This window comes from Ammospiza caudacuta, chromosome 8 (assembly GCF_027887145.1).
Source record: "Ammospiza caudacuta isolate bAmmCau1 chromosome 8, bAmmCau1.pri, whole genome shotgun sequence".
NCBI lineage: Eukaryota > Metazoa > Chordata > Aves > Passeriformes > Passerellidae > Ammospiza > Ammospiza caudacuta.
In genome coordinates this window covers 21,206,447-21,231,415 of record NC_080600.1, presented here as the reverse complement: position 1 = coordinate 21,231,415, position 24,969 = coordinate 21,206,447, and the positions used below count along the sequence as shown (strand labels likewise).

At 36.3% G+C, this 24,969-nt stretch overlaps 1 protein-coding gene across 5 annotated transcripts in view; it reads right to left on the bottom strand.

Annotated features, from left to right (window-relative positions):
• Nucleotides 1–24,969, bottom strand: part of SESTD1 (SEC14 and spectrin domain containing 1) — a 49,051-nt gene that overhangs the window by 5,667 nt on the left and 18,415 nt on the right. For 4 of the 5 annotated variants that reach the window (XM_058809228.1, XM_058809230.1, XM_058809231.1 and 1 more), the window contains 12 exons: nt 24,799–24,889; nt 22,715–22,828; nt 15,579–15,692; nt 14,063–14,160; nt 13,647–13,702; nt 10,946–11,157; nt 7,208–7,330; nt 5,353–5,547; nt 4,640–4,754; nt 3,376–3,535; nt 673–754; nt 229–351 (listed from right to left, as the gene is read on the bottom strand). In XM_058809228.1, coding sequence (XP_058665211.1) covers nt 229–351; nt 673–754; nt 3,376–3,535; nt 4,640–4,754; nt 5,353–5,547; nt 7,208–7,330; nt 10,946–11,157; nt 13,647–13,702; nt 14,063–14,160; nt 15,579–15,692; nt 22,715–22,828; nt 24,799–24,889 — 1,483 coding nt within the window. The remainder of the gene's footprint in view (nt 1–228; nt 352–672; nt 755–3,375; nt 3,536–4,639; nt 4,755–5,352; nt 5,548–7,207; nt 7,331–10,945; nt 11,158–13,646; nt 13,703–14,062; nt 14,161–15,578; nt 15,693–22,714; nt 22,829–24,798; nt 24,890–24,969) is intronic. The other variant, XM_058809232.1, reaches the window with a different exon arrangement.

Genomic DNA, 24,969 nt, shown 5'->3' with positions numbered 1-24,969 from the left:
GTTAACTAAGGTAGGGACCTGCAGCATTGCTGCTCTGGATGGAACTGCAACATCTCATTAGGCCCATCTCCAACTTCAACAATCAATTTCTTCACTCAGGCACTGAGGGAAACCAGTAAGACCAGTGACAGCTGTTCAATGACTGCCTATACAGATATTGATTCTGTTTAGGAGAGGATGTGAAACTGCACAAACCACATATTGCTAGAAAAAAATAACACATTTCACCTGGGCAACATCAACAAATTTTCGATGTTTCTCTAGTAAAACTTTTGTTTCTTGAGCATCATCTCCCAGTCGGATGTGTGTCTTCAGCAGAGCATCCAACAGTTCACTTAACCATTCTACTGCCTTAAAAACAAGCCAAAAGAACAAAAACTAATACGTTAAAAAGAAATTAAACCAGAAGGGTGGCATTACTTCAGTACTAGCATATACTTTTGATACAGAAAAAAGTTAAATGAGCTATCACAAGCTGGTAGATCATGCATGCAATCCCCAAATATACTGTTTGCAGACACTGCTATAGCCTTTATTTTCACTGTACATATTCCCTAAATAAAACTACATTTGAAAGCTGAAAAAAAAGTACTGTTAAGCTACCAGCCCCCATAAATCAACCCAGTGGACTACAAATATCAGAATGACAAAATTCTAGAGGTATTTCCATACCTGAGCAGCATCTTCTTCACATTTAAATAACTGCACCATCTGAAGCATCTTCAGTCTCCGCACATCCACCATATCCTCACACCTTAAACAGCAGCACACAAAGATTCATCAACACATGTACAGCAGACACAAAACACTATGACATTGACAAAAATGTTTTCAAGTGAGAAACATTAAGATACAAGCATTCATGAAAAGGTGATCAAAGCTGCTTAGCTTGGCAAAACCACCTCATGCCACAAACAACAATGAGAAAGTTGCAATAAGTAGAACTGAGCACTCCAAGTCACCAAAATCATGATCCTCAAGATTCCTGATATGGCTAAGCTTGAGGCAGTAACACCAGAGACAGCTACAAGGTCTTGCAGGAGCATCCCAGGTTCCTTACCTTGCTGCACTGGGAAGCTCTGCAAAACAGAGGCTAACACAAACTTTGTCCTATTAGAATTCAGATGAAAGTGGGCTTCAACTTGGCATAATTCTGAACTGTACTGTTTGTTGGGGGCAATGTTTCTTAATGAATACAATGAGGCTGATTAAAAGATAATACATTTTTCCATTTTTCTTTTTAGCTCATTAGAGATGGTAATATCTGCACCCTTATATGATGTTGTCCTCTGCTTTACTTGTCAGGAAGCATTTCAAAATCTAATTGATATAAAAACTGACCCTAATTATCTTGTTCTGAGTTGAACACAGTTTGCAGTTCTTTCTCCAGAATTCCAATAGAAGTGTTGAAAATCCTTCTCTTTCCACAATGAGACCTAAGCTAATACATCTAGCAGAATGCTTTCCACTTCAATTTCAGAGCCTACAAAGTAGACAGCAAGACTCACGCTCCTGTTCAGTGCAAATGGAATTACTAATGTCAACAACAGTTGGCTTTATAAGCAAATGCAAAAGACTGTGTGCATGATCCTTTCCAAATTGGTTACAAACATAAGCTCTTCCAAAGAACAGTTTGTTAGCATGCTGCGTTTTGTTACATCCTGCAATGCTTACAGAAAGGACATCATCTGCTCTAATAATGCAGGAAAACAGTTTATAGGTTCCAAAATCATAAATAAAGCAGCAAAATGCCCCTAAAAATAAACATTACAACATGTGTATGTAAACAACAAGAAACATTCAACAGAAGTTGGAAAACAAAATTAAATAGCAAAAAATACTATTACATGCTACTGAGAGATACTTAGTCCTTTCACTTTTTTGTTTCTCATCCAGGCTAAATAACCTTGTTTAATCATTCACAATCTGAAAGCTGCTTCATACCTTTGTCTGCAAATACTATTGATGTTTTAGTCCTCTAAATGACTTCCCACAATTCTATAACCCTTCTGAGAATACAGAGCAGAATTGTGTAACACAAACAGAAATCGACTACCAATCTATATACTGACACAATGACATCCTTCTTTCAGTTTTTTATTCCTTTCCTAATAATTCTTGGCACTCTACTTGCTTTTCTCTGTGTATTTGAACACTAAAGCAATTTCTTCAAGTTTTCCAATGTTTATCTTTGAGTTCACAGCTGATTCAGAATTTATTACTGTGTATACAAAGTCTCCCCTTCTCCCATGCACATCTCTTTTCTCATATGAAATTCCAACTGCCATTTTACTGCACAGTGACACATCCTCTGTAGCTTTTTGCAGCTTGCCCTCTAAACACAAGTATTGCTTAAATTAATAGGATCTAGAGGGCAGACTTAAAACAGTATTTTCTCTAAGCTCTACCAAAACACATAGCTCCTTACACTAAGCTCCCTAAGAAAACAATTTAAGAATAGTGGAATTAATTTGTAAAACGGGCAATTTGATGCTCACTAGAGCTTGCTGTTGCCTAGAGGCACCTCTTTGCTCAGCCAATGCCCTTGAACACCAGGCCATTTCTATGGACAGTATTACATGGTCTCAGGGCTTCCAGCAGTATTACTGGCAATAGCTTCTAATTCTTTCACACTGTTCAGTAGAAAAAAAGGCAGTACTACAAAACAATCCAGTACTACTACATATTTAAGTACAAATAATCAAATTTTGGAGGAAGAGGATGATGGCAAAATCCATCCTTCTTATAAATTCAACTCCTTCCAACACTTTTCCCAACCTCATCCCTCACTCTATATGGTTTCCTAAAATTCAAACCCCATGTCCTGGGGTGACTGTATGGTCCTGTATGCCATCATCTGCTCTTCTGAAATCTGAGCCTCCATTTTGTACCCTCCAATACCACCTCATTTGTCTTCCTATCTTCAGAAATGAAAATACCATACTCAAAGGACAGAGCTTGTGATAAAGAGGACAAACAAGGCTGTTTAATACATAATTTTACACCCATCACCACAATTGTAATTACATTATACTCCCATCTCAAACTGCTAACATGTAAAGGACACCTCTTGCATATTTTCATAACTCCATATAAAAGGAATGTATAATTTCTGACATTTACAAGGACAGGAAAGCATTCAAGTACTCCATCAAGTACCAAAATAGAAAAGGTGCTTGTTTTTAGGAATACACTACAACAAATTAGTCAGGGAAGTTTCTGTCCCATTCAAATATACTACAAATATAAATTACAGTTGTAATACATCCCTTTCATGAACATAAAACAAAATGGGCTCTTTACAACAAATTAAATGGTATAAAAAGCGACTTGCTAACACACAAAAATCTTAATGACTCGAATTGTTGTTCTTACCTTTGTTTTCTTAGCTGCATATCTTCCATCACTCCTTGGATATGGTCCACATTTTCTTTGTTTTCAATGGTCACATCCTTCCCATAGGCCCATGATGCCTGGTTAGATATCTGATCAAGAAGACTTTGACCTTTCTCACGCAAGCCTTGCAAACCTAAGTCTAATAAGAGAATGAGAAAAAAAATAGGTCAGCGATCACTCAGAATTTTGGTGGGTTTTCTCCTCACTGGAGAAAAGAGAATCACTCACAGATCAAGACTGGAACCTGGAAAATGACAAGGACATTACTATGTCCTTCACCACCCTGTCCAACTCTCGTTTGAGTGAGCATTTGTCTGTATTAACAAAGAACTAAGGCTTTGCTATTTTATGACCTAGCAGATAACAAGAAAAGGAATAGAAGTTGACAGCATGTCAGCTTTTCAGCATATACATAGCTAATTAGTGTCTTTCATCCACACAGTTAGATAATTCCTAAAATATTTATCCCTGCTAAGCAGTTGTAACCTAAGTGTTCTTCCACTGCTGGCACAAGTTACTACTTTATAATACATCTGATATGGCTGATACAATTTTCTACACTGAAATTTGTCAACCCTTGGGATCTGCTGTTACATCTCTTATTTGGCAGCTTTACTATTTGTTTTCCTGAAGGAATATCTCATTTATGCATCAAACTGCTTTATTCCAATCATACCTACTTCTGCCATAAATTATTTTTCTTTGCAGCTCTTTCTCCCACACTTAATGAACAAGCTGATCACTGTAGACCCCTTCCAACTGAAATAATTCCATGTGCTTGACAGTGTCACAACCTTCAATGTGCCATTTATTAACATATACATTCAAAGTTACTGCAAAATACCCAGTACAAGCATTCCAAAAGTGAGGGGATAAAACCTTAATCATCAAGGTGTCAATTCTGGAGACAAAAAGATCATCTAAGCATTATAATCCTAAACCATTAAAGAAGATTAATGGGAGAAAGAAGTTTGTTTACAGATGAAATGCATGATAACGGCATATAACAAATATATATATTGGATGTAAAACATCTTCAAAAGAGAACAGTTCCAGATCACTTCTCCAGACAAAAGCCAGTCCAAAGTAACTCAGTGGAACATTACATAGTGAGGAATCAGAAGTCATAAGATCTTTTCCCCCTGCTTTTTTGGTGATTTTTTAAAAAGGGATTACTCTTTCTTCCCCCTGTAATGCACTTACTAGAATGTGTGTGTCTGAAATGCATAAATATCTTGCTTACCAACACTTTTTAATTTCTCTTCCAGTAGTTTCAATGTTTGTTGAATTGATGCTCCATCTGCTGGTGCTACATCCACACACAACATTCCGAGTAAACCATCCAATTGCTGAGACAACTAAAATGTAAGAACATAAATGCTAATATTTAAAAAGAAGTTTGAGCTTCAGATGGTTGGTTCTAAAACATTCTAAATGTTTGGAAATTTATCATTTTCAAATTTCTCTTTGGAGCTAGAGGAAATGAAAGCCAAGATAAATGACCCATCTGCCTTGTAGAAATCCAAGAGCACACATCCCTAGATGGTGGGAGAGTAGAAGCCAAGATTCTACTTGTTTTTTAAGAAAAACATAGGAAATGAACACGCCATTTTACAAAAAGAAAAGTACATCAAACTCCAGTTCAATTAATGCATAAGCCTCTAAATAAAAAAGAGGGGCAAAAAAAGTAACTTTTCAACTAGTAACCCTTTTACCCTTTTATTTCAAATTCTACTGAAATGTAAGACATATTACAAAGTACTTCCCTCCTAAAACAAGGGGGAGCCAGTTTTCTCAGTGTTTCAATTACAGTATATGATGACTTACAGAATTTTCCAAGTGACATGATATTTCCCCTCATCTCCCTGAGTATTTTTCCAATGTAGTCAACATTTACAATACTAATGCGCTAATTTATTGACAGTGCCTTAAAGAAAATTAAAAAGAAACACTTACATCCTGGGCAACACTGTGGAATTCAAGTGCTGCTTGTAATAGGTTCTGCCTGAATTCCAGCTGACTGGCCTGCCTGTAACACACATCACTCAGCTGTTGCTGCAATGCTTTCAATTCCACAAGGTCCTCCTCATCCCCTGCATTTAGAAGAGCTGCTATCTGCTGATTAAGCTCAACATAAACAGCAAACCACTCCTAGAAACACAAGAAGATAAAGAATTAAAAATGCCAAATATAATTTTATTGCCCTTGAATGGTATACACATCCAACTGGAGGCTAATAAATAATCAGATTGAAAGAGGAGGTTATTACAGACTGCACTATCTCACAGAGAAGGAAAAAATATTCCTGATTTCAAATCAACTCCCAATAAAGTGCTTAGTAGATGTTACTACACACATTGTAGTATAAAAAACTTAGTGCAGAAAGATGGGAAGAGTTCAATGTGTGGCTCCTAGTCCCACCATAAACTTCCACCAAAAGTGGAATTCACCATTTTAAAACAAATTTCTAGTGCTTAAATGTCTGTACTGGTCTACTAAAACAAAAGATCATTTTTTTTCAAGTGACCAGCTATTATTAAAAGCTGTTCACAGGACTATCCAGCTGTTACTTTCAGTGACATGACTGAAACTAGCAATAATTTCCTTACAAATTTTGGAAAAATATTGCTGTTGACAGCAGTATTCTCTATCTGAGAATACTATCTACTGACAGCAGTAATCTCTGTCTTCTGAACAAAAGAGAATCCAGGCACAGAAACTTCAAAACGATCCTTGTTACTTATTTAAGGAAAGCTCTATACTACTTAATTCAAATTTGTAGATTTGTTTTTCACATGGCTTGATCACTGAATACATACATAAGATTTAGTTATGTTGTCCTGTTGGTGTCTTTGCAGAGGAAAATAGTTCAAATATTTAACAATTTGGTGAGATTTAAAAACAGCTTGATACATCCAGATCACATTCACATCTTGCATGGCTGAGATGCCTGTAAAGCAAAATGTGTTTGCTCAACAGCTCTAATTTTGACCTTGAAGTGTCCTATGCATTTCTATGGAACAGCACCATCTATTGGCCTACTATATTTGATTTAATTTGTATTCTTGTCTCGCTCCTATTGGGATGTTTAGAATTTTGTAAATTATGTCTTCAGCTTTTGCATCATTTATTTACAAATCATGCAAAACGGAGTATAAATATCCATTTTCTGAATTTTTTTTCTTTTCTCCCAGACCTGCCTCTACCATCTGCTCACAGAAAAAAAAGAGTATGAAAAGAGCAAGGAGGGGAACAAAGAGAAAGCAATGAGAAAGTTAAATTAGCAATCAGTCAAAAATTCAAGAGCAGAATAAATTTCTCATCAGTCCCAAAAGGGGCAACAATGATGACATAATGTCATTTACATTTACATTTACAACCATAAAGTATATCTAAAATCTTGATCAATGAAAGTCTTAAGTCAGTTTCAGCTACTGCTAAGTGTAGTCTAATAGAGACAAAAACATGAAGTTATTCACCTGAGAAGTGCAGGACTTGTCAGACATTTTGGCAGAGAGGAAAAAGTAAATTTATTCCTTCTACTCTACATGAAAATTTAAGAACTGCTGGAACATACTAAACCCAAGAAAAATCACAAATAGAAATCTGCATTTTTGTACAATGGAAAAAAAAATGCAAATAGATATAATATGACCATATTAGCTCTATAACTGCTCAGGTAGTTTCCTCTGTAACTCAGAACATCATGCACTGTGAAAAATTCCTAGATACTCATAACCAAAATACATTGCTCATGACTACATGTATTTAGAATTATTTTGATACTTGAAAAGGGTATGGGAAATCTCACACTGTGCTGACTCTCAATCTCTTCATGCTTCTGTTGCAAAGCTTGTGAAGCTCTAATGGAATCTCCTATTCCCCATTGGGTTCTTAGCTGTTCTGATCCAGGTCCTTCCAGCCAATTGACAACCTGTCAGAAAGACAAAGATGATAAAAACAAAGTAGCAAATGAATTACACCAAGACTGGTATAAGCAGAATTTTGTAACCAGAAATTTTAAAAAACATGTTTATGAAAAAAACATCTTTTTAGTGCTGTAAAAATCTTGTTGGTGAATCCATTCACATTCTTCAAATTCTCAAGTAGAAACTACTTTTCATTAACCTTAGCATGTCAGCTTCATGAAAACAGGTGGCAGCTATGACAAGATTTCTCAAATAGACAATTGTCATTTCATATCTCTTGTCAATAAAAGAGCTCAAAACACAATGCTAATGGAGGTCTTGTGTTCAAACCAGAATTTTTTTTTACCAAAGTGATTACAATGTCCAGCTGTATTCAGCTTCACACCTGAGAGCTCTCTTCTTTTTTTGCTGAATAAACTAACATTCAAGTAGAGGATACATACTTATTTTAAAATTAAACTTACACACCAACTTGCTCTATTCAAATAACAGAAACCTGTTACTGAGTTTTTGTAGCCACATCTCATGGAATTTGTCTTTGCAGGGTCACAACTTTGGACTACAGTATTGGATTTCTTTTATTATTATTTTGAAACTATTTTTTCATGTAAATATTAAAGCAAATATCAAAGCAAAGCAGAATGTCTCAAATTTTGTTTTCTTTACACAATTCTCAATTATCAGATGATATCTATGGAAAAATTCCCTGATAAATTTTTAAATATCTGGAACACAGACATTGATGCAATGAAACCAAGTGCAGAAGTCACTTAGTACTGGAGTCCTGAAGTAGGGAAATGCAGGAATACCTCTAGATTCTGAACCTTAATAAAAAGGCATAGGAAGCCAGCTTCCTGTCTTTAACGCTAGTTTTGTTTAAACATCAATCACAAAACAGCTTCACACAGATTTTCAGGAAACATAATACAATACACAATGTAACCCCACAACCACGAAGACAAATGAAACAGGCACTAATTGGACCATTCTCCTAGTGCTGCTAGACTGCCCTGCAACAGCAATCAAGAACAATCATCATTACAGAAGGCTCCTCAATTCACTCCATCTCTGAGTCATTACGTATCTGCCTTCCCACTGCCCTTTTATGCCCCATGCCAAAGCACTGTTTCAGAGCATATATTCATTGCTCCAAAAGCATTCTCAGTCTTCCCTGCTTTCATAATTTCTAGGACAAATTAGGACTCTACAGTTGCAGGTTCTTTTTGTTTAAGAGAAACTTCCTGTTGTGCTCAGCACCTCTGCACAGCTGTTATGGGTTAAATATGGAACTGACCTAGAAGTGAAGGCACCCAGATGTCCCCCTCTAAGGTCACAGTGGCCTGGAAAACTTCCACATGGAACTGACAGTTCTCATGCAAGTCTGAAACAGTGCACAAGGCCACTGCTTAGCAGTTGCCCTATCTGGCCAAGACCACCTCCCCATTGCAAGTTTCCAGCACCTTCTGCATTGACTCTGCAAATGCTTAGGCCAGCACATGGCTGCTCTTGTGACAGATGCCTAAACTGAGGAGGGAAGAATTACTAGCGGACATGCAGAAAAATGTGATGTAATTTTCATAAAATAAACTTTAAAATGATTAATGACAAGACTACTGCAAGAGGTCACAGTTATTTTTGTGAATTAAGATTAGAAACAGTAATTAACACCTCTGCCTAAGGAGGGACAAAGCCAGAGTTTATCCTAGCCTACAGAGTTACAATAATAAGCAGCATTTAGGAAAACTGCTTATTACAAGACCTCTGACAATCACTGCAGCCTTTACATTACAAAATTAAAGACAAAAGAGAGGGAAACAAAACCTTGGAACAGAAGCAAAAGGGGTAATTCAAAAGAGAGGGTAGGATATTGAAGGCATAATGGAGAGAATTGGTTTTGAATTAAGAGGGCTTTGAGAGAGGAGTAAGAACTAAGCACGCCACAGTAAGGACAAGCAGCAAATAGTGAAATTGAAACAGGAACACAAAAGCAATCCAGGAGTGATTAGTAATATAAGATGGTATACAAATAATAAAATATGAATGTAGCTGTAAAGAAAGCTAGCAGAAGATTAGAACACGCACCAAAAAACCCCACCAGCACCAGGGTAAAACACCCACTCCAATTAAAGTACTGCAAGTACTGTTATATGGGAACTTCTGTTTATTTTGTCAAAAAAAATTCCATGGCACTTTCCCTCTATTGGCTTCCTTCTGTGCATCATTAGCTTCCTACTTTTAGCCTTTAACTCTTTCTATTAGCCTAATTTTTTGCTGTAAGCCCAAAATAAATGAAATAGTTTCCCAGATCTAGTAAGTTTTTCTTAAATATTTGTATGCCATTTAGAAAGCTTTTAAACACACTTTAAAAAAAGCTGATTCATTTGGCAAAAGAGCAAAACACATTCTTCCTGTGTACTGAAACTGAGTTCACTTGGCAGGTAACATCTGTAGTGTACACACAGCAAACAAGTAACTATTCCTACTACAAATATTGCAAAATGAGGCTGAGTAATAGTAAACTATTCTACTTAAATGCATTAACAATGTCAGTTTGCCAAAGTACTATAAAAATCACATCTTATTCAACCACTAAAACTTAAACACAGGAAAGAAACTTCACCTGATTATATCCACAGCTGCGCTGATATGCTCTATATAGGATTATATTAATCTCATATATTTTTAATACTTCCAGCTTGATATATCAACAAATGACATGTGCTTTTTAGATTTTTTTACAGTAATCAAATTGCTATAGAAATTAAAATTATCTCCTCAGTAGATTTCTAATTTCAATGCTAGACATCACAAAATTGATTAGTTTTTATTTTTACCCATATCTACAATGCTGTAAAGTGCAAGTACTCAACATGCACTCCCCTTATGCATTAGAAATGCCAATGCTGAAAGGTTAAAAGCAATTATCTATTCAATTTTCTGCATATTCAAACTACATAGAATCTTAAAAATACACATATCTAATTTCAAGTGATAAACACAAGATGAATAAATTAATTCCATTTCCTTGATTTTCTCTACTGAGACTCTGCTGTGAAAATGTTGGAAGGGCTAATTACATGGCTGTTTCCAAAGGACCACGCCAGTTCATCATGACCTTTAACATGCAATTGATTAGGAAGCTGATATTCATTCTTGTCAGGGTGTTCCTGAAATGCAGACAGTTTAAGCACTTCAGCTCAAGTTAAACCACCAAGTATCAGACAAATAAAGGAATAAATAATGGCTTATTTTCAGTAACAGGAACTTTAAATGCTGTGGGCAGGGGAAGCAAAGCAAAGTTGATGTTCAGGCAAAGGTGTTCCTCTCTTTGCCAGCAGGGCAGGCATTTGCACCTCCAGCAATGCAGCCATGGCTGCCACAGTGCCCAGCAAAGGGACAGCCCCAAGGCAAGAGAGCACATTTACAGCAACCTCCACATACCAGAACAGCCTTTGGAAAGTCACTGTGGCAGCCACAATGTAAAGCACTGTGTGAAACCAGCACACTGACATTTGTGAAGTGAGGGGAGGCATGAAGGTCTCCCCTCATTTTTGCAGAAATCAGTCTGAGACTTGAGCTCAAAACCAGCTCACTGCACTCAAGGACAGCCGCAAGCTTACCTGCATTACCTTCTGCTGGATCTCCTCCAGCTGTGTGCGTTTGCTGCGCTGCCTACAAACCTCCTGGTAGCGGGTGTACTGCTCCCTGAGGGAGTCCAGGAGCTTCATCACCTGCGGCTGGGCCAGCAGCTCGTCGTCCATGGGAGACCAGGAGACCCCTCCGTCGGACCCATTGAACCGACGCTGCTGCAGCTCTGACAGCAACTCGTGACCTTCAGGAATACACAGAGTGTCCTGGTTAATCCAGATTCAAAGAAAAAACCCACAAAAATTAGCAGTAAGACTGCCTTAAACCATCAGCATTTTTACAGCTAATGATCTTTCAAACATTGGGCACGTTTAATGATACAATTTCATGCAGAGCTTTGGTCGCAGTTTGTGGGACTGGATCAGTCACACAACAGAGGAAAAGAAATGTGGTATATTTCAGATATATAAAAGAGATATTGTGACTAACATTCAAATTGACAACAGCATTGATTAATGTAAGGAAAACTGAAAGCACCATCTTGAGTCTGAAACAACTCTGAAGTATTCTGATTTACTTCAAAATGGTGAGTAGCATCCAAAGTATTTCTCTCAAACAATTCAGGTTCTTATATTCAATGAGCGCTCTGGAGGCACTAAAAATCTGACAATATAATTTCTCTGTTGTCTTTCAGAGTTTTTATAGCAAGTACGACTCCTTCATAGAGAGTGTGAAGCTGAATAATAACTAATTTTTCAGTACTCTGTTCTCACCTGTCTTGCCCTTTTCTTTGTGCTCCTAAGCATCCTATCAGGGTACAGATTCTCTAGAACGCAGTGACTTTCATATACACAAAAAAAGTGTATTTTGACTATTTAATCTTTTGCCTAAACTGTTTGAAGAATCTTATTGTTGTGTTAAAATTCTCAGTATGTAAACACGACACTACAAGTAAACCCGGACCATTGATTTGTTCCTCAAAAGCTCAGAGAAACAGTTAAAATAGAACAGTGTGTGGTCACTGAAGAGATGTTAGTGTGAAAGTGAAAATGTGCCAGTTGGAGATCATTAGTTCTGCAGGTCTCAATATGGTAACACCACAGTTCACTAAAAGAAAAAACCTACTACTTGAGTAATAGTAATACCTCAAGGAAAATACAGACACAAAAAACTAAGTTCAACTGCTATTACTGAAACATTCAAAATGCCAAGGGCTTTGAAGATTGCAGCAAACAACTTTAAATTACTCAGCATATATTACTATGAAATGAAAAATACATTTTGCTGTACTATAGCACAAACATCTTGGATTTCATCTTTGTAACACTCCACAGATAGGCACAGATAGCTGCAGAGCAAACGGATTTATGCTTTTACAAGTTTGTTCTACTGAGGTAATTTTGAAATTTTATTGTATTGTTTCAGCAGCAAACGATCACCATTTTTCCAGGCAAAACCATCTTTTCAAACTAAGTTCTTATCAAATTCTATGAACCATAGATCCATATATATGGATTTGGAGCTTGTGAAAAGAACAGTACCTGTGGTTATGGAAGACAGAAGCCTTTTATCTAAACCCTCTGTTCACAACTGTCCTTAGGAGGTAAGAAATTAATTGGGGAGAGTTTAATCTCTCTTTTTCTCAGCCTTTCAGTACAGGGACTCTAACAGAGAAAGGGTGCCTCTTAAAACTCCCATGATTTAGCCACAGAATATGCTGAGCTGGAAAGGAGCCATAAGGATCATCCAGTCCCATGGAAGTTATGAAACTTCATACTACCAAAAAAATTCATTACCAGAATTAAGAAATCACAGAATGCATATAAACTAATGGGCTAAGGAGCCATCTGCTTACACAAAACTGAAGTGGTGTTTTGAACAAAGATCTTTACTTGTAGACAAGGATACACAATTAGGCTGAAATCTAGCGACACTGCCTACAGACACTTCATGTTTCAAAACTTCAAAGACTAGAGTAAGAAATTTTTGTTCCACATTTTAACTCAAACCAGTATTATCCCACATCTAGAGGAACTGAATTTTTACACAGAGGGGACATAAAGCCACTGTGATAAATATTTCATGTGATCCACACATTACTATAAGGCTATAAGGTAAAAATTCTAAGCACTCAGACTGATCACCACCTAACACTATGCATTACTTATTCCACAAAAACACAAAGTAAAAAACAAAAATCCAGTCCAAATCAATAGACTATTATACTTTATTGCAAATAGGAAATTCACCCTAAACCCAACCTGCTAAAGCATCCCAACTCGTTTAATGCTGAAGAGAGTCCAAGAAGCCACGTATGCTTCACTTTTCTCACAGATGATCAGTCCAGAATTAGACTGATGTAAATTGTCAGAATTGTGCAGGAAAATGCTTTCTGTATTCTAACCATTTGGTGGCTACTGAGATTAATTCATTCTATAAGGCAAATATATTGACATCAGCTAGAAACAAAGCATTCCAAAAATTAAACATAATAGTTATGGTAACATTGTAAAGATGTTAGTGAGATTATAAAAAAAGTACTTAAAAAGACATGTTTGGAGTTCTTCCATTTCTTAGCATCACTTTTTTAACCCAAAGATTACATTAGCCAATAAGCTCCTTACATTGTGAACAGGGCTAAGACAACAACTGTGCCCTCTATGCTTCCACTTGGGGCCTAAAATGAATTATGCACTTTACTGGCCAACATTCTAATTTTTTGACTTACTATACCTGTCTGCAATACCGTCTCAGGATCAACTGATGGAAGGAAGTTCAAATCTATTGATCTTTGGAAAAAAAAAAAAATAACACATTATTAAAATTTGTATTACAGATTACAGTAGCACCAGAAACTTCAGCTAAGGCTGGAACTACCTAAGGGTCTTATAAGACTAGGGCTTTTTCTCAGTGAAGTCCTCACTATTTTAACTCATGAAATCAAAACACAAGTGGAGGTGCATGTAATCAGTTGAATGAGCACCCATCTACACACACCCTCATGTACTTTGTAGCCTACATTATAAAGGTTTAGAATTTCTTTACACATTTCAAGGTATTTAAGGTATATATTTTTTTCAGTATTTTTCTGGAATTCAAATGAAATTTTATAATCCAAAAGCATTGACTTCAAAAAGTGAATCACATACCTCTCTCTCTCTTGTTGATTTCCTTTATCACTTCCATTGTTAATTAGAGCAAGCTCATCCAGTAAAGATGTTGATTCTTTAGTGAACTTCTCAAATACCTAAATAAGAGGAAGGTTTTGATTTAAGAAATAATTTTAGGTAGCTGTACTGAAGGCATTGGTGCAAGTTTATTCAGTAGTTCCATTAGTATACTTCAGTCCCTGTACAGTGTAATTATTTCTCAGCATTCAGATGGTAGGGAGGAAACAACAGAAAAAGTTTTGTTCACAGAACACTTAAGAGCACTATGACTCCTTAGGGAAATAGTAAATATTACACTGAATATAAGGAATTCTGAAAAAAATTGAGATATCTGCAAAACCTGTAAAATCTTAGGGACATTTACTCTTCATTTAAGCCTTTAATAATGCTAGAGAATCAAGGCATGTTACACAACTACTGGCCAGCTTACTTGGAAGGATTAGAATAATTCTGTAAAGATTCCAGCTTCTACTTACTATTAAAATGGACCATATTGTAATGAATAACTAAAATAAAATAAAAATGTGTTATATTATTTAGAAAGATTATATAGAGTAAAATACCCTCATCAGTTTCATTGAACTTAGGGGTTTCTGATCTCAGACATCACCTGTACAGTGAAGACACTGTGCAGTGTTCAGACAATTCCTCTGTACCTGACTTCTGAGGGCTGGTCTTGCTTTTTAACACAACTGAGCATGGCTGGGTGTCTTACATGACATGCACAGTAACTTTCAGGTATTTTTCCTGTCATTAAATTATTAATTAGTAGCTTGCCAATGAACTTTCCTTAACTTATCTAGGACTACTTAAAATTTCAGAGGAAAGTAGGTGCAATTGCAACACACCTAGAGATCATAGACGAAGACACACATTTTAAGAACAGATTATACAGGAAGGGAACATGCTGTGTCAATGAAGATTAAATATTGTTTTGAAGATTCTATTTAAATAATTGAAAAGCAAGTATCAATGAAGAAAAGATTAAAATATTCTGGAGAGCTATGCACACCAACAGTTGCTTAAAAAAATTGTGCTGATTAATAATTAAAGGATGTAGCTCCTGGACATTTACTGCTTCTTGGTCTGCTGGGGAAACTGCGTTGACAGAGGTTTTGGTGTAGGACAGCTTAAAACCACAGGAACCAAGACCTAAGAGATAAACCAGGAGCATCTGCAAGAGTCCAGGTATCTTCTCCCACAGCAGCCAATTTTCCTTTATAGCAACTATACCATAGACTCAGGCTCTTCTAGAGTTAGTGTTACTAAAAGAGCTTCGTTAAGGAACAGGTTGTTCAACAAATTGATATTAGCTTTATCATCCCCTGAGTAAAGACAGTGTTATTTACCACAAGACTATTCATGTAAGTGAACTGCACAACTACACATGTGACCATTTCCTACACGCTTTGCAGTTCCTACACAAATAAAAATTTCAGGGCTCAAGAAGGAGACATTAAGAAACCCCCCAAACCCCAAAACACAGATAACTAACCAGCCTCTTATTCAACCAATCCATGTGATCATAGGTGAGAGTTCCTCCAAAATCTTCTGTTAGCTGGCATGGTTCTATATATCGCGTCAGCTTGTTAGCAGATACTAAAATAACCTGCAACAATAAAAGAGATCACTTGTAGGTAATGCTCATACTTTCCTTAAATATCTGAGAAGTGTGCCCAGAGATACAGATCATTCTGTGATTCAGACTTTACTGCTGAATGTTTAAATGAAATATGGCTGTTTACAATTAACGTAACCAGACAGGTAATTCTGACATGCAGTGTATGCCTCATGCATAATCCTGTAAGTGCATCATCTCTACCACCTTATCTGTTTACAGTGGAAAAAAGCAATGTGTTCCCTGGATATCTGTTATCCTGCTGGAAGCTGATCCTTTGTGATTAAGTCGTATATCACACCATCTATTTCTAGTGAATATAGTAGCAGGATATCATACTGCAAAGCACTCAGTATTTTTACCCCTCTCTGGCAATACTTTCAGTCCCAGAAGTGAGTTTGTGCCATAAAAGTTAAGTGCCTGCATTTACTGTGCAAATATGTAAAGCAAAAAGTTGGATCAATCATACTCTTTCTATGAGTAGTCAAAAATTCAAATTTAATATGCTTAAAAGCCTGAGTAGTTCACCCAGGAGACAAATCTAGCTCACCAGCTACATCAGGACATAGAGGAAAACACAGGTCCACTGCTAGGTGGAAAACTAAATTCTTGCTTTCATTTCTAGAAGCTCCTGAATGAGCCTTATTCATATAAGCCTAAAACAAAAGTTGGCAGCACAGCTTGCTTTGATGAATGACATGCTAAGCCTGGAATAACTCCTGTGGGAAAAAAACCCAAAAACAATCTCTCTATTGAAGCAGGCATATTGGCAATATATAACCAGAAACAAAAGAAAAAAAGAAAAGATTTCTATAACTCATCAAATCATCCACATACTCTTGCAGGGCACAAGAATATGTGGAAAGAGCTAACTAGAGACTTCTATTCCAGCTCCATTTCCCTGCAGATACTGAAACTACAGAATTCAGAGTAGCTCCAAACAAATGGTCTATTATTGCAGAGGAAAACCTTTCAGCAACATCCAAATACACACTATTGTCCTCTACTCTTAATTGTACATGGCTGCTGTAAATGGAATTGGCTAGTAGTTTCTTTAGGTAATGCCAGTAACCAGCCCAAACCCCGGAGGATTCTACATCCAGGAAAGAATAAAAAAAAAAAAAAGCCTTTGTTCTTCCTTCTTTTGGCACACTAAATAGTTTAGGTAATTTTTAACATTCATCTCTATGAGTTCATTAAAAAAAAGAAAACTAATTTTGGTACGGACATTTTGGTATGGGAACTAAAGCAAACAGGGCAGCTGGTTCTCATAACTGAAATACAAGTTCTGAAAAGAGCCAAGTAGCCAGACAAAATAGATGGACTGCATTGAGACCACTTATTTCAGATTTTTTTAAACTGAGATCCTTCAGGAAGGGGAGTAGGCAAGGGATAGCCCTCAACTTCCACTAGGGAGATGTTTTTTAAAATAAAAAAATTCTGAAAGAGCAAAACCTGCACAAAAAATATTTTAGCCATATTAAAAAAAAATCTTCTGACAATAAATAAACACCCAGAAAAGAGATTTTCTAGATCTTATTAAAACCCAAATTTTCTAGATCTTATTAGAAAAACTCTGAAAAATAAAACTTCCAGCTCATTAATGAACCTTGTTGTAACTTAAAGCATTATTTCTCAGCCCATTCATTCTCTCTAGGTTTCTCATTTAAAAACCACTTCTTTCTTAAACTGTTTATTGACTGTTCACTGGGCTAGCTGCTAAAATCCTCTGTGTACTTTTCACAATATAAGAAAACATTTGAATTTTTGACTAGGTTGTGGCAGAAATGAAGGCTCCTAAACAGAATTTAGCTCTTGCTCTAAACCTGAACTAGTGGCAGTGCTAACCCAACATCCTCTACATGCTTCAAATTAGTAAATCAGCTACTATAGATTAATAGCCGATAAGTACACAGACCAAAAGCCAAAGAAGAAAAAAATGTTGAAAATGCAATGTGGACAGTGAGAAGACACTTCACTTTTACAGATCTGAATTCTACTTTAAGCTCAGCAAACTTCTGCTGGTTTCCAAACTGTTTCCAAACTTCTGCTGGTCAGGTTTCTAAAATGTTTCAAAATCCAAACAGAGTAATTATAATTGACTTTTTGTGAAAATAGATGTCAAAATACCACATCTTAGAAAAAGTTGTCCCTTATGAATTAGTGTTTCATCCTTGCTTTTGAATTTCACCCTTCAACATACTACCACAGGTAAAGATAAGCTAATTTACAGCTGTAAAAACAGAAATAACGCTGTTTGCTTGCAACTGAAATGATTTTTTTTTTCCTTTTTTTCCAAGTCAAACTATGTTGATTCCAGAAAAAGGGGGAAAAATGCAGCTTTCATAATCCAAAGTAAAAGCCTTTGGACAGCAGATTATAGCTGGATATTAAAATGAAGAGCTTAAATTTCCCAAGGGAGAAACAAGTAGATATGGACAGATGGTAAAACAGGGAAAAAAAGGTACAAATTATTGAATCCTTTAATCTTTGCTTCCCTTCCCACTTGATCCACCCACTTGTGACAACAGGGACAGCTAATAAGCTCGCAGGGGCAGCAGGTTTCAAACGTGTCCTGCTTGCTTGCTGATGATTCCAGAGTCATGGAATCATCATCTGCTCTTTCTGAAACCTGGAGCAGCGGTAGCAGCTCTCATCCTTGCTCTACTCCAGCCAGCAAACTTGCTCTGTACAATGCTGGTCTGCTAAATCCTTGTGAAAGCCTTTAAAGAAATAACTCAGAACAGTGCTTTGGGAAAGATAGAAGCGATGTATTTTTTAATAAAATCAAAACAACCTTTGTAAAAGCTGTCAAGCAAAAGAAGAATGACAAAGCTAAAAACATGGACTGCAAAGTCTTGTGCCTTAAGTGCAAAATTCTATTTCTCAGCAGTGAAAATACATGTTTTTGATTCATGCAACATGTATCTTTTGTAATAAAAAAGCCTTAAATACTGTTTGCAGTAAGCTGACCTCTCTATGTCATTTGCAGTTTTCTGTAATTTTCATTGATCATCTACAAGGAGATAGAGGCAGAAGTCAAGATGAGAGAGGAATTCTCGATATTCAAGAGGTCATGTAAAAGTGTCCCCAAAATGTTAAATACATCCATCTGAACTTTCTCTCTTAAGGGAAGAAATGAAAAAGCTCTTTAATACAAATGTTACAGAGTCAAACCCAGGAGCTACTTGAGAACAGGAGGCTGTAAAATTTCAGTAACAAGGAGCTTTTTCCTGAAGTGTGCAATATCAGAGCAGCCACACTACTGAATCTGAAAAGGAGTAGTTACTTTCCAAAAGAGAACAATACACATGTCCCTTGAGAATATAAAATTTAAACAAGTGCAATCTAAATACGATCTTCATTGCCACAGAACTGTAAAGCAAAGACTATCTCTTCCTGAGGAGAATAATCCTATTTTTTGATGCCAAATACTATTTCAATCCATTTTTTAAATTACTATTTGATTAAACACTGAGTAGCATAGGGCATTATTTGTTTAATATGGCACACTGATCTAAACAAAGATCATTTTATTTCACATTACACCAAGAAACACTAGGTAAATATTTATCTGGCCAGTGCCATAGAAATCTGTCATACTAGAAACCCAAGAGCAGTTGGCAGAACCTCGATAAACACAAGATGAACTCCACTCCCAGGAACTGCCTCCTTCACTTGTGGCTTTACCCACTCACTCACCTTACCCTCCAGTGCTCACAATAATTAGCACACTCATTCTTACATCCCAGAAAAGAGAAAATAGGCAAACATTATTGCATTTTTCAACACACTTTCTTTGGACAGAATTCAGGATGTGACATAAATGCAGGCTTACATGCCCCAGCTCCTCATAGACAATTCCCTAATTTGCCCAAGAACCCACTGCCTCCCATATTAAAATACAACAGAGATGCAATTAAATAAACAATTTTGACTGGAACTCCTATATGCCTTTTTAGGAAAGTCCATGAAAGCTATAAATTCTGGTCTTAAAACACTGAACCGAAACCGGACAAAAATTAGATACTTTCTACAAAGTGTTATTCATTCTTTATTCTGTGGAGCAATACTCTGCTCATTAGCATAATTCTTAAAAGGTAAATTACAGACTTGAGATTTTTCAGAGCAGATGCTGCAGACAAATTATCATGAGAAATTTCTGACACTCTTTACTAGAGAGCTAGAGCTGTCAGCTGCTACAGTAGAAGTGTGAACCATTTAGAACTACTCAGACTTTGGACTTCAGGATTATAAAGATCCTTATGCTACACACTCTAATTTTTTCAACTAATTCATAGTAGTTTACCACCCTATTTTCCCTTTCTCTTATCCCTTTTTTTTCCCACACACTTAATTTCTATTCTACAAATCCTCAGTGAACTTTCAAAATTTTGCTCCCTGATTTCCCCAAGGATAAGAACACAAGCACATCCTGTTCTTTCCTCTCCTGACAAACTGATTTGCAAAGTACTGATCTAGTATCTAAATCAGGCTCAGAGATTATTTTTCCTTAAATGACTGACATGCGTGAAATAACCCCACCCATCTATAGGTAGTTTTGCACTGTGTACAAATTTGTACATTTCTTCTATTTTTATAGTAATTTTTTTTCTTCCAGTCATGCTTGTTGTTCTCATAAGAAAAGCTCACTCTCAAATACAACTACATCTACTAAAAGAGTGATTTGTTTCACATTACTATGTAGAGTATATTAATAAAAAACCAAAAAGCACCACTTCCAAACTCTCTAAAACAGAGCCATTTTTACACTCAAATCCTGTTCTTCAATCTATTAAGGCATTAAAAGTATTAAGTATTACAGTGTCATATATGCAACATTTCAGCTGAAAGACAGCTTTATAACAATTCAGACAACTCTCCTCTATGAAGCATGGCAAGGACCAGATAAAACTGCTTCAATTAACACATGAACTGATTGCTAATAAGGGAGGAATGAAGTTACAGAAGAAAGTTCTGCTGGAGGACAAATGGGAATTGTCCTGAGGCAGGTCCAAAACCAACACTAATACGAACCAGAAATAAAGATATGAACTTTTACTCAGCTGAATCAGCCCACCTCTTTGTACTTATCCACCCAGTACTGTTTGATCTCAGTTCCCACATTTACTTTCAGTGTTTTGCAACTCATCATTACTACATCTCACTCTGAAGCAGAGGATCTCTGCCTTTGAACAAAAGGAAGACATTGTGATTAATGGCTTCATACGGGAATATTAAGCAACGTATTAAGAACAGATCAGGTAGTAGGAAATAGGAGATAGATGTGATGCCCCATTAGAAATCACAGTTACACAGCATTTACTTCAAATAAAATGAGATTACACCCAAGTAAATAAAAATATTTCATATTTTAATTACAATTTTTAGTTCGTAATTATTTCACTGGTGCAAAACCAATCCTGAATTTCCCTAGTAGTTACACAGATCTAACCTGTGATCCAAAACATGAGTTGGGTGTTGTTTGTTTTTACTGCCAGTAATGCAAAATTATGCAGCTGTAGATTTGTGCCTGAGTTGGAGAGTTCCATAGCCTTATCAGTGTTCTGCACAAGTATTGGAACAGAGGAAAGATACACTCCTGTCTGTGACACAAATATTTGGGTCGTTTTTACTGAAACAGTTTTCCTGACTGCAACCAAGTAACAGAAACCAAAAGGTTTGGTTACATAATTCCAGTAGTCTATGCCAACAATGCCAACGTGCTTACTAGCACAGAACATGCTTTATAAAATTACTAAGATTACTAAATTAAAGGATTATCATTTAATGACAGCTAGCGAAACCTTAAAGTGAAACAAAAAGTCCTTTTATTATCATGTAAAATTATCCTTGCTTTGTTGATATATTTTCTGTAAGCTTTCTGCTTATTTGTCTAAAAATGCATTCTAGCTGAGTCACGTTAAAGAAAAACCCAGGAAGAATCTTCTAGAAGCACTAACTTCCAAACTAGCAACCCCATCATATATACACTAACTGCTACTATGTCACATACTTTCATATCACAACTTCAAAGACTTCCTGAACTTACCCAAGAATTTTATTTACAGGAGTGTAGCTGGGAAGAGAGAGCCTAAATCACACAGTAGCATCTTCTAAAGAGGGGCTTTGCCTTTATTACTGCTGCTCTCTGGACTCTGACATTTACCTTATGTTTACCTATGTGAAAGATCTGTGTGAAACTGAATATTGCAAACTTAAGTCACTTTCTAACCAGCAGCTCTTAAATCATATTTTTGAGTACAGATGGTTAGTTCAGAGGCTTTTTTAACTGTCATCTTGGATGTGGCTCCAAACAATATGCTAGTTTATAAAAGTGGGCACCGCCACACTCATGTTTTTGATTAAAGACACTGTGACTGGGCATGCTACATGCCTGCTATAGTTCAAACAAGATTAGCTTAAAAAATGAGTGGAAAGTTTGATGACACAGATATTTTCTATAAAAACAGGGAAAACTGAGGTTTCCATTAACCTCCCAGACAGAGATAACAAGGGAAGTGCTAACACTAACTTGTAGTCTCTCGTACACACTCTGCCTCACAACTCAGAACACTGTCAGCTTGTATTTGCAAGGAATCTATAACCTGTTCCTGATGTCAAAGAACTCACAAAATGAGAGAAGATGCATGCAACACCAACAAGGTATTTGTCAGAATGGTTACAGCCAATAGAGAGACACCAGACACCATGTATCTCCACATGAAAAATTTCACACTAAATCCTGTACAACTGTTTCTGACTCAAAACAACCATAATATGTATTTTCTTGCTAAGCAAAGAATTAAATGCCACACATCTTTAAGTTAAGAATACTCAATGAAGAAAATCTCATTAAAAATGGAAAAAGTTAAAAAGCCACAGTGGTTTGTTAAGTTTATCCACAAAGCATCAGGAATACAGCTATTTTAAAGACACTTTAGTTGTCATCCAATTACATCAGGATTTTAGAAACAGTATTTTTGACTGAAGTAGACAAAAGCTCAACATACCTCAAAGCCAAGTCTATCTTTCTCTTTCCAAAAGCAGAAATGTGTAACCTTCTTATCCCAAAACTCATCTGGCTTTACTACACAAACAAGTGACACCTCAGCTGGAACAACATTCTGTAAATCAAATGAAAAAATAAGGAAAACATTAAAGATTAAACCTTCATTTACCACAGAACTGAATTCCACTTAGATTTCATCATCTGTACAAGAATGTAAAAATTGCAGTCAGAAATTGAAGTCTGCTTCATCTACATCACATATTTGCTCCATCCTGCTTCATAACATTGCACAAGATTTCATAGCAAATGGTGTCAAAAACTGAAAAGAAAATATAACCTCTTTACTTCCAGCCCTAAGGACAAACCACCTATGCTGTGTTAGTACAGAAAAATGAACTATTGGCTAGACTTAGTTTAATTTATGATAGTTCATTAAAAAGAAGAAGAAATGTTAAAAAGAGTTTTCCATCAATATTATCTTCTATGTAGAAGGAAACTGTAATCATAAATCGAGGAAAAAATTGTATATTTGTTATCAGACTACATGTCAAGATAATATCCTATACTTTCTCAGAACATTTTACTTAGACTAAAATTAAAAGGTTGAATATTGACATTTCAAATAATTTAAAATACTACCCAGAAAACATTTCTCAGACTAAACCAGTAATTTCATCTACTAAGTTGATTCCATGATGTCACACTGAATGTAGATCAAGGAACAAATACTCTTGATTACTCTAAACTCATCAGCTATAGCAATAAGTAGAAGTTAATCAGAGGAGTGATATAAAGCTGACACAACCCATGGGATTTCTCTTTAAATACATAATTTTATTAATAAAAAAATAATTCAGAAGTTAAAGAAATCAGCAACAAAAATATCCAATTCATTCTTGCACCATTTTAATGAATATGCAAAAACTACTTACAAGTAGACAATATTTTGAACACAAGTATTTCTGAGAACGGCAAATGATGAAGCAGACAGAAATTGCACGTGATCTGCACAAGTGATCAATTCACGTAAGAAAATCTTTATTGCTTCCTTCTCAAACTCAAGACACAGATGCACAACCCATGTTTCTGCACGCTTTGCAGAGGCAGGTGAGTGCTGCCAGGAATCCAGGGAAATAAGAGCCTGGGCAAAAAGCTGACCTTCCCCACTATCTGCAGCTCCCACTGAACCTCACAACCACACAGCAGCTGACCCAAAACCCAGTCAAGATCATAATCTGAACACAAGGGATTCAAATACTCTATTAATAGGAAAACTATCTTAGTCATGAATAGGTGAAAGACACCTTGACACAGACTTCAAAACCCAGAAGCAGCAATGACCCAGCAGGACAAAAAAAAAAAAGAAATTACTCGTATTTGACACACTTTCTGAGGTTTCACCTAAGTCCGAGAGGAAAACTACTCTGATAAAGAGGAACCATCTGTGCAGTAAGAAAGGCAGTAGTCTGAGAGTTCTTAAGTGTTAGAAATGCTGTATCTCACATTTTCTTTGACCACTGAGACCAGAAAATAATCTACACTGTCCACCAGAAATAAGACTCTATTTGTAAGCCCACAGTTCTGAAGAGTTAAATTTTTTTTTTTAACTTTTTATATTGGAAATTGTCACATTTTTTTTTCTCCTACTTTTTGAAGTCCACAGAACATAATTTGTGGTTTGAACTATGATCCACAACTAAGTCAACTATTCCTTACTGCAAAGGAACCCAGGCAGTACAGCATATATTGCATCAAAAACTGCTCAGCTGCAATACCTGTGTGAACTGCAGCCCTGCACACATTCCTACTGCTCATAGCTGGTGATGCCAGGAGCATACCTGTGTACTTTTTAAACTAAACCTCCATTTCAGAAAAAGGTCCACAATTGTGTGGTCTCAGCATATAAGGAATTTGTCTCTCACTTGAGTGAGCTGTAGCATCTGCTTTTCAGAATTTCTTCCTGCTGCACAGAACTCATGACAGAACCACATTTTAAGGAAATTACTGTCTCTACAATAACACAGCCATTGGGTTCACATCCATAAAACTAATCAGCCAACTATGAACATATAAATACTTATTTACCTGGAGCATTAACACAACTGTCTTTACCACGTTCCACTGAGATTTTCTGCCATCCACTATCACAGTGAATCCTCGAGCTTTACATTTCTCACTAAAAGAAAAAAAAACACGTAGAAAAGCATAAAATTCACTCTAACAGCGTCATACCATGCCAATTTCAGATTTCAAGCC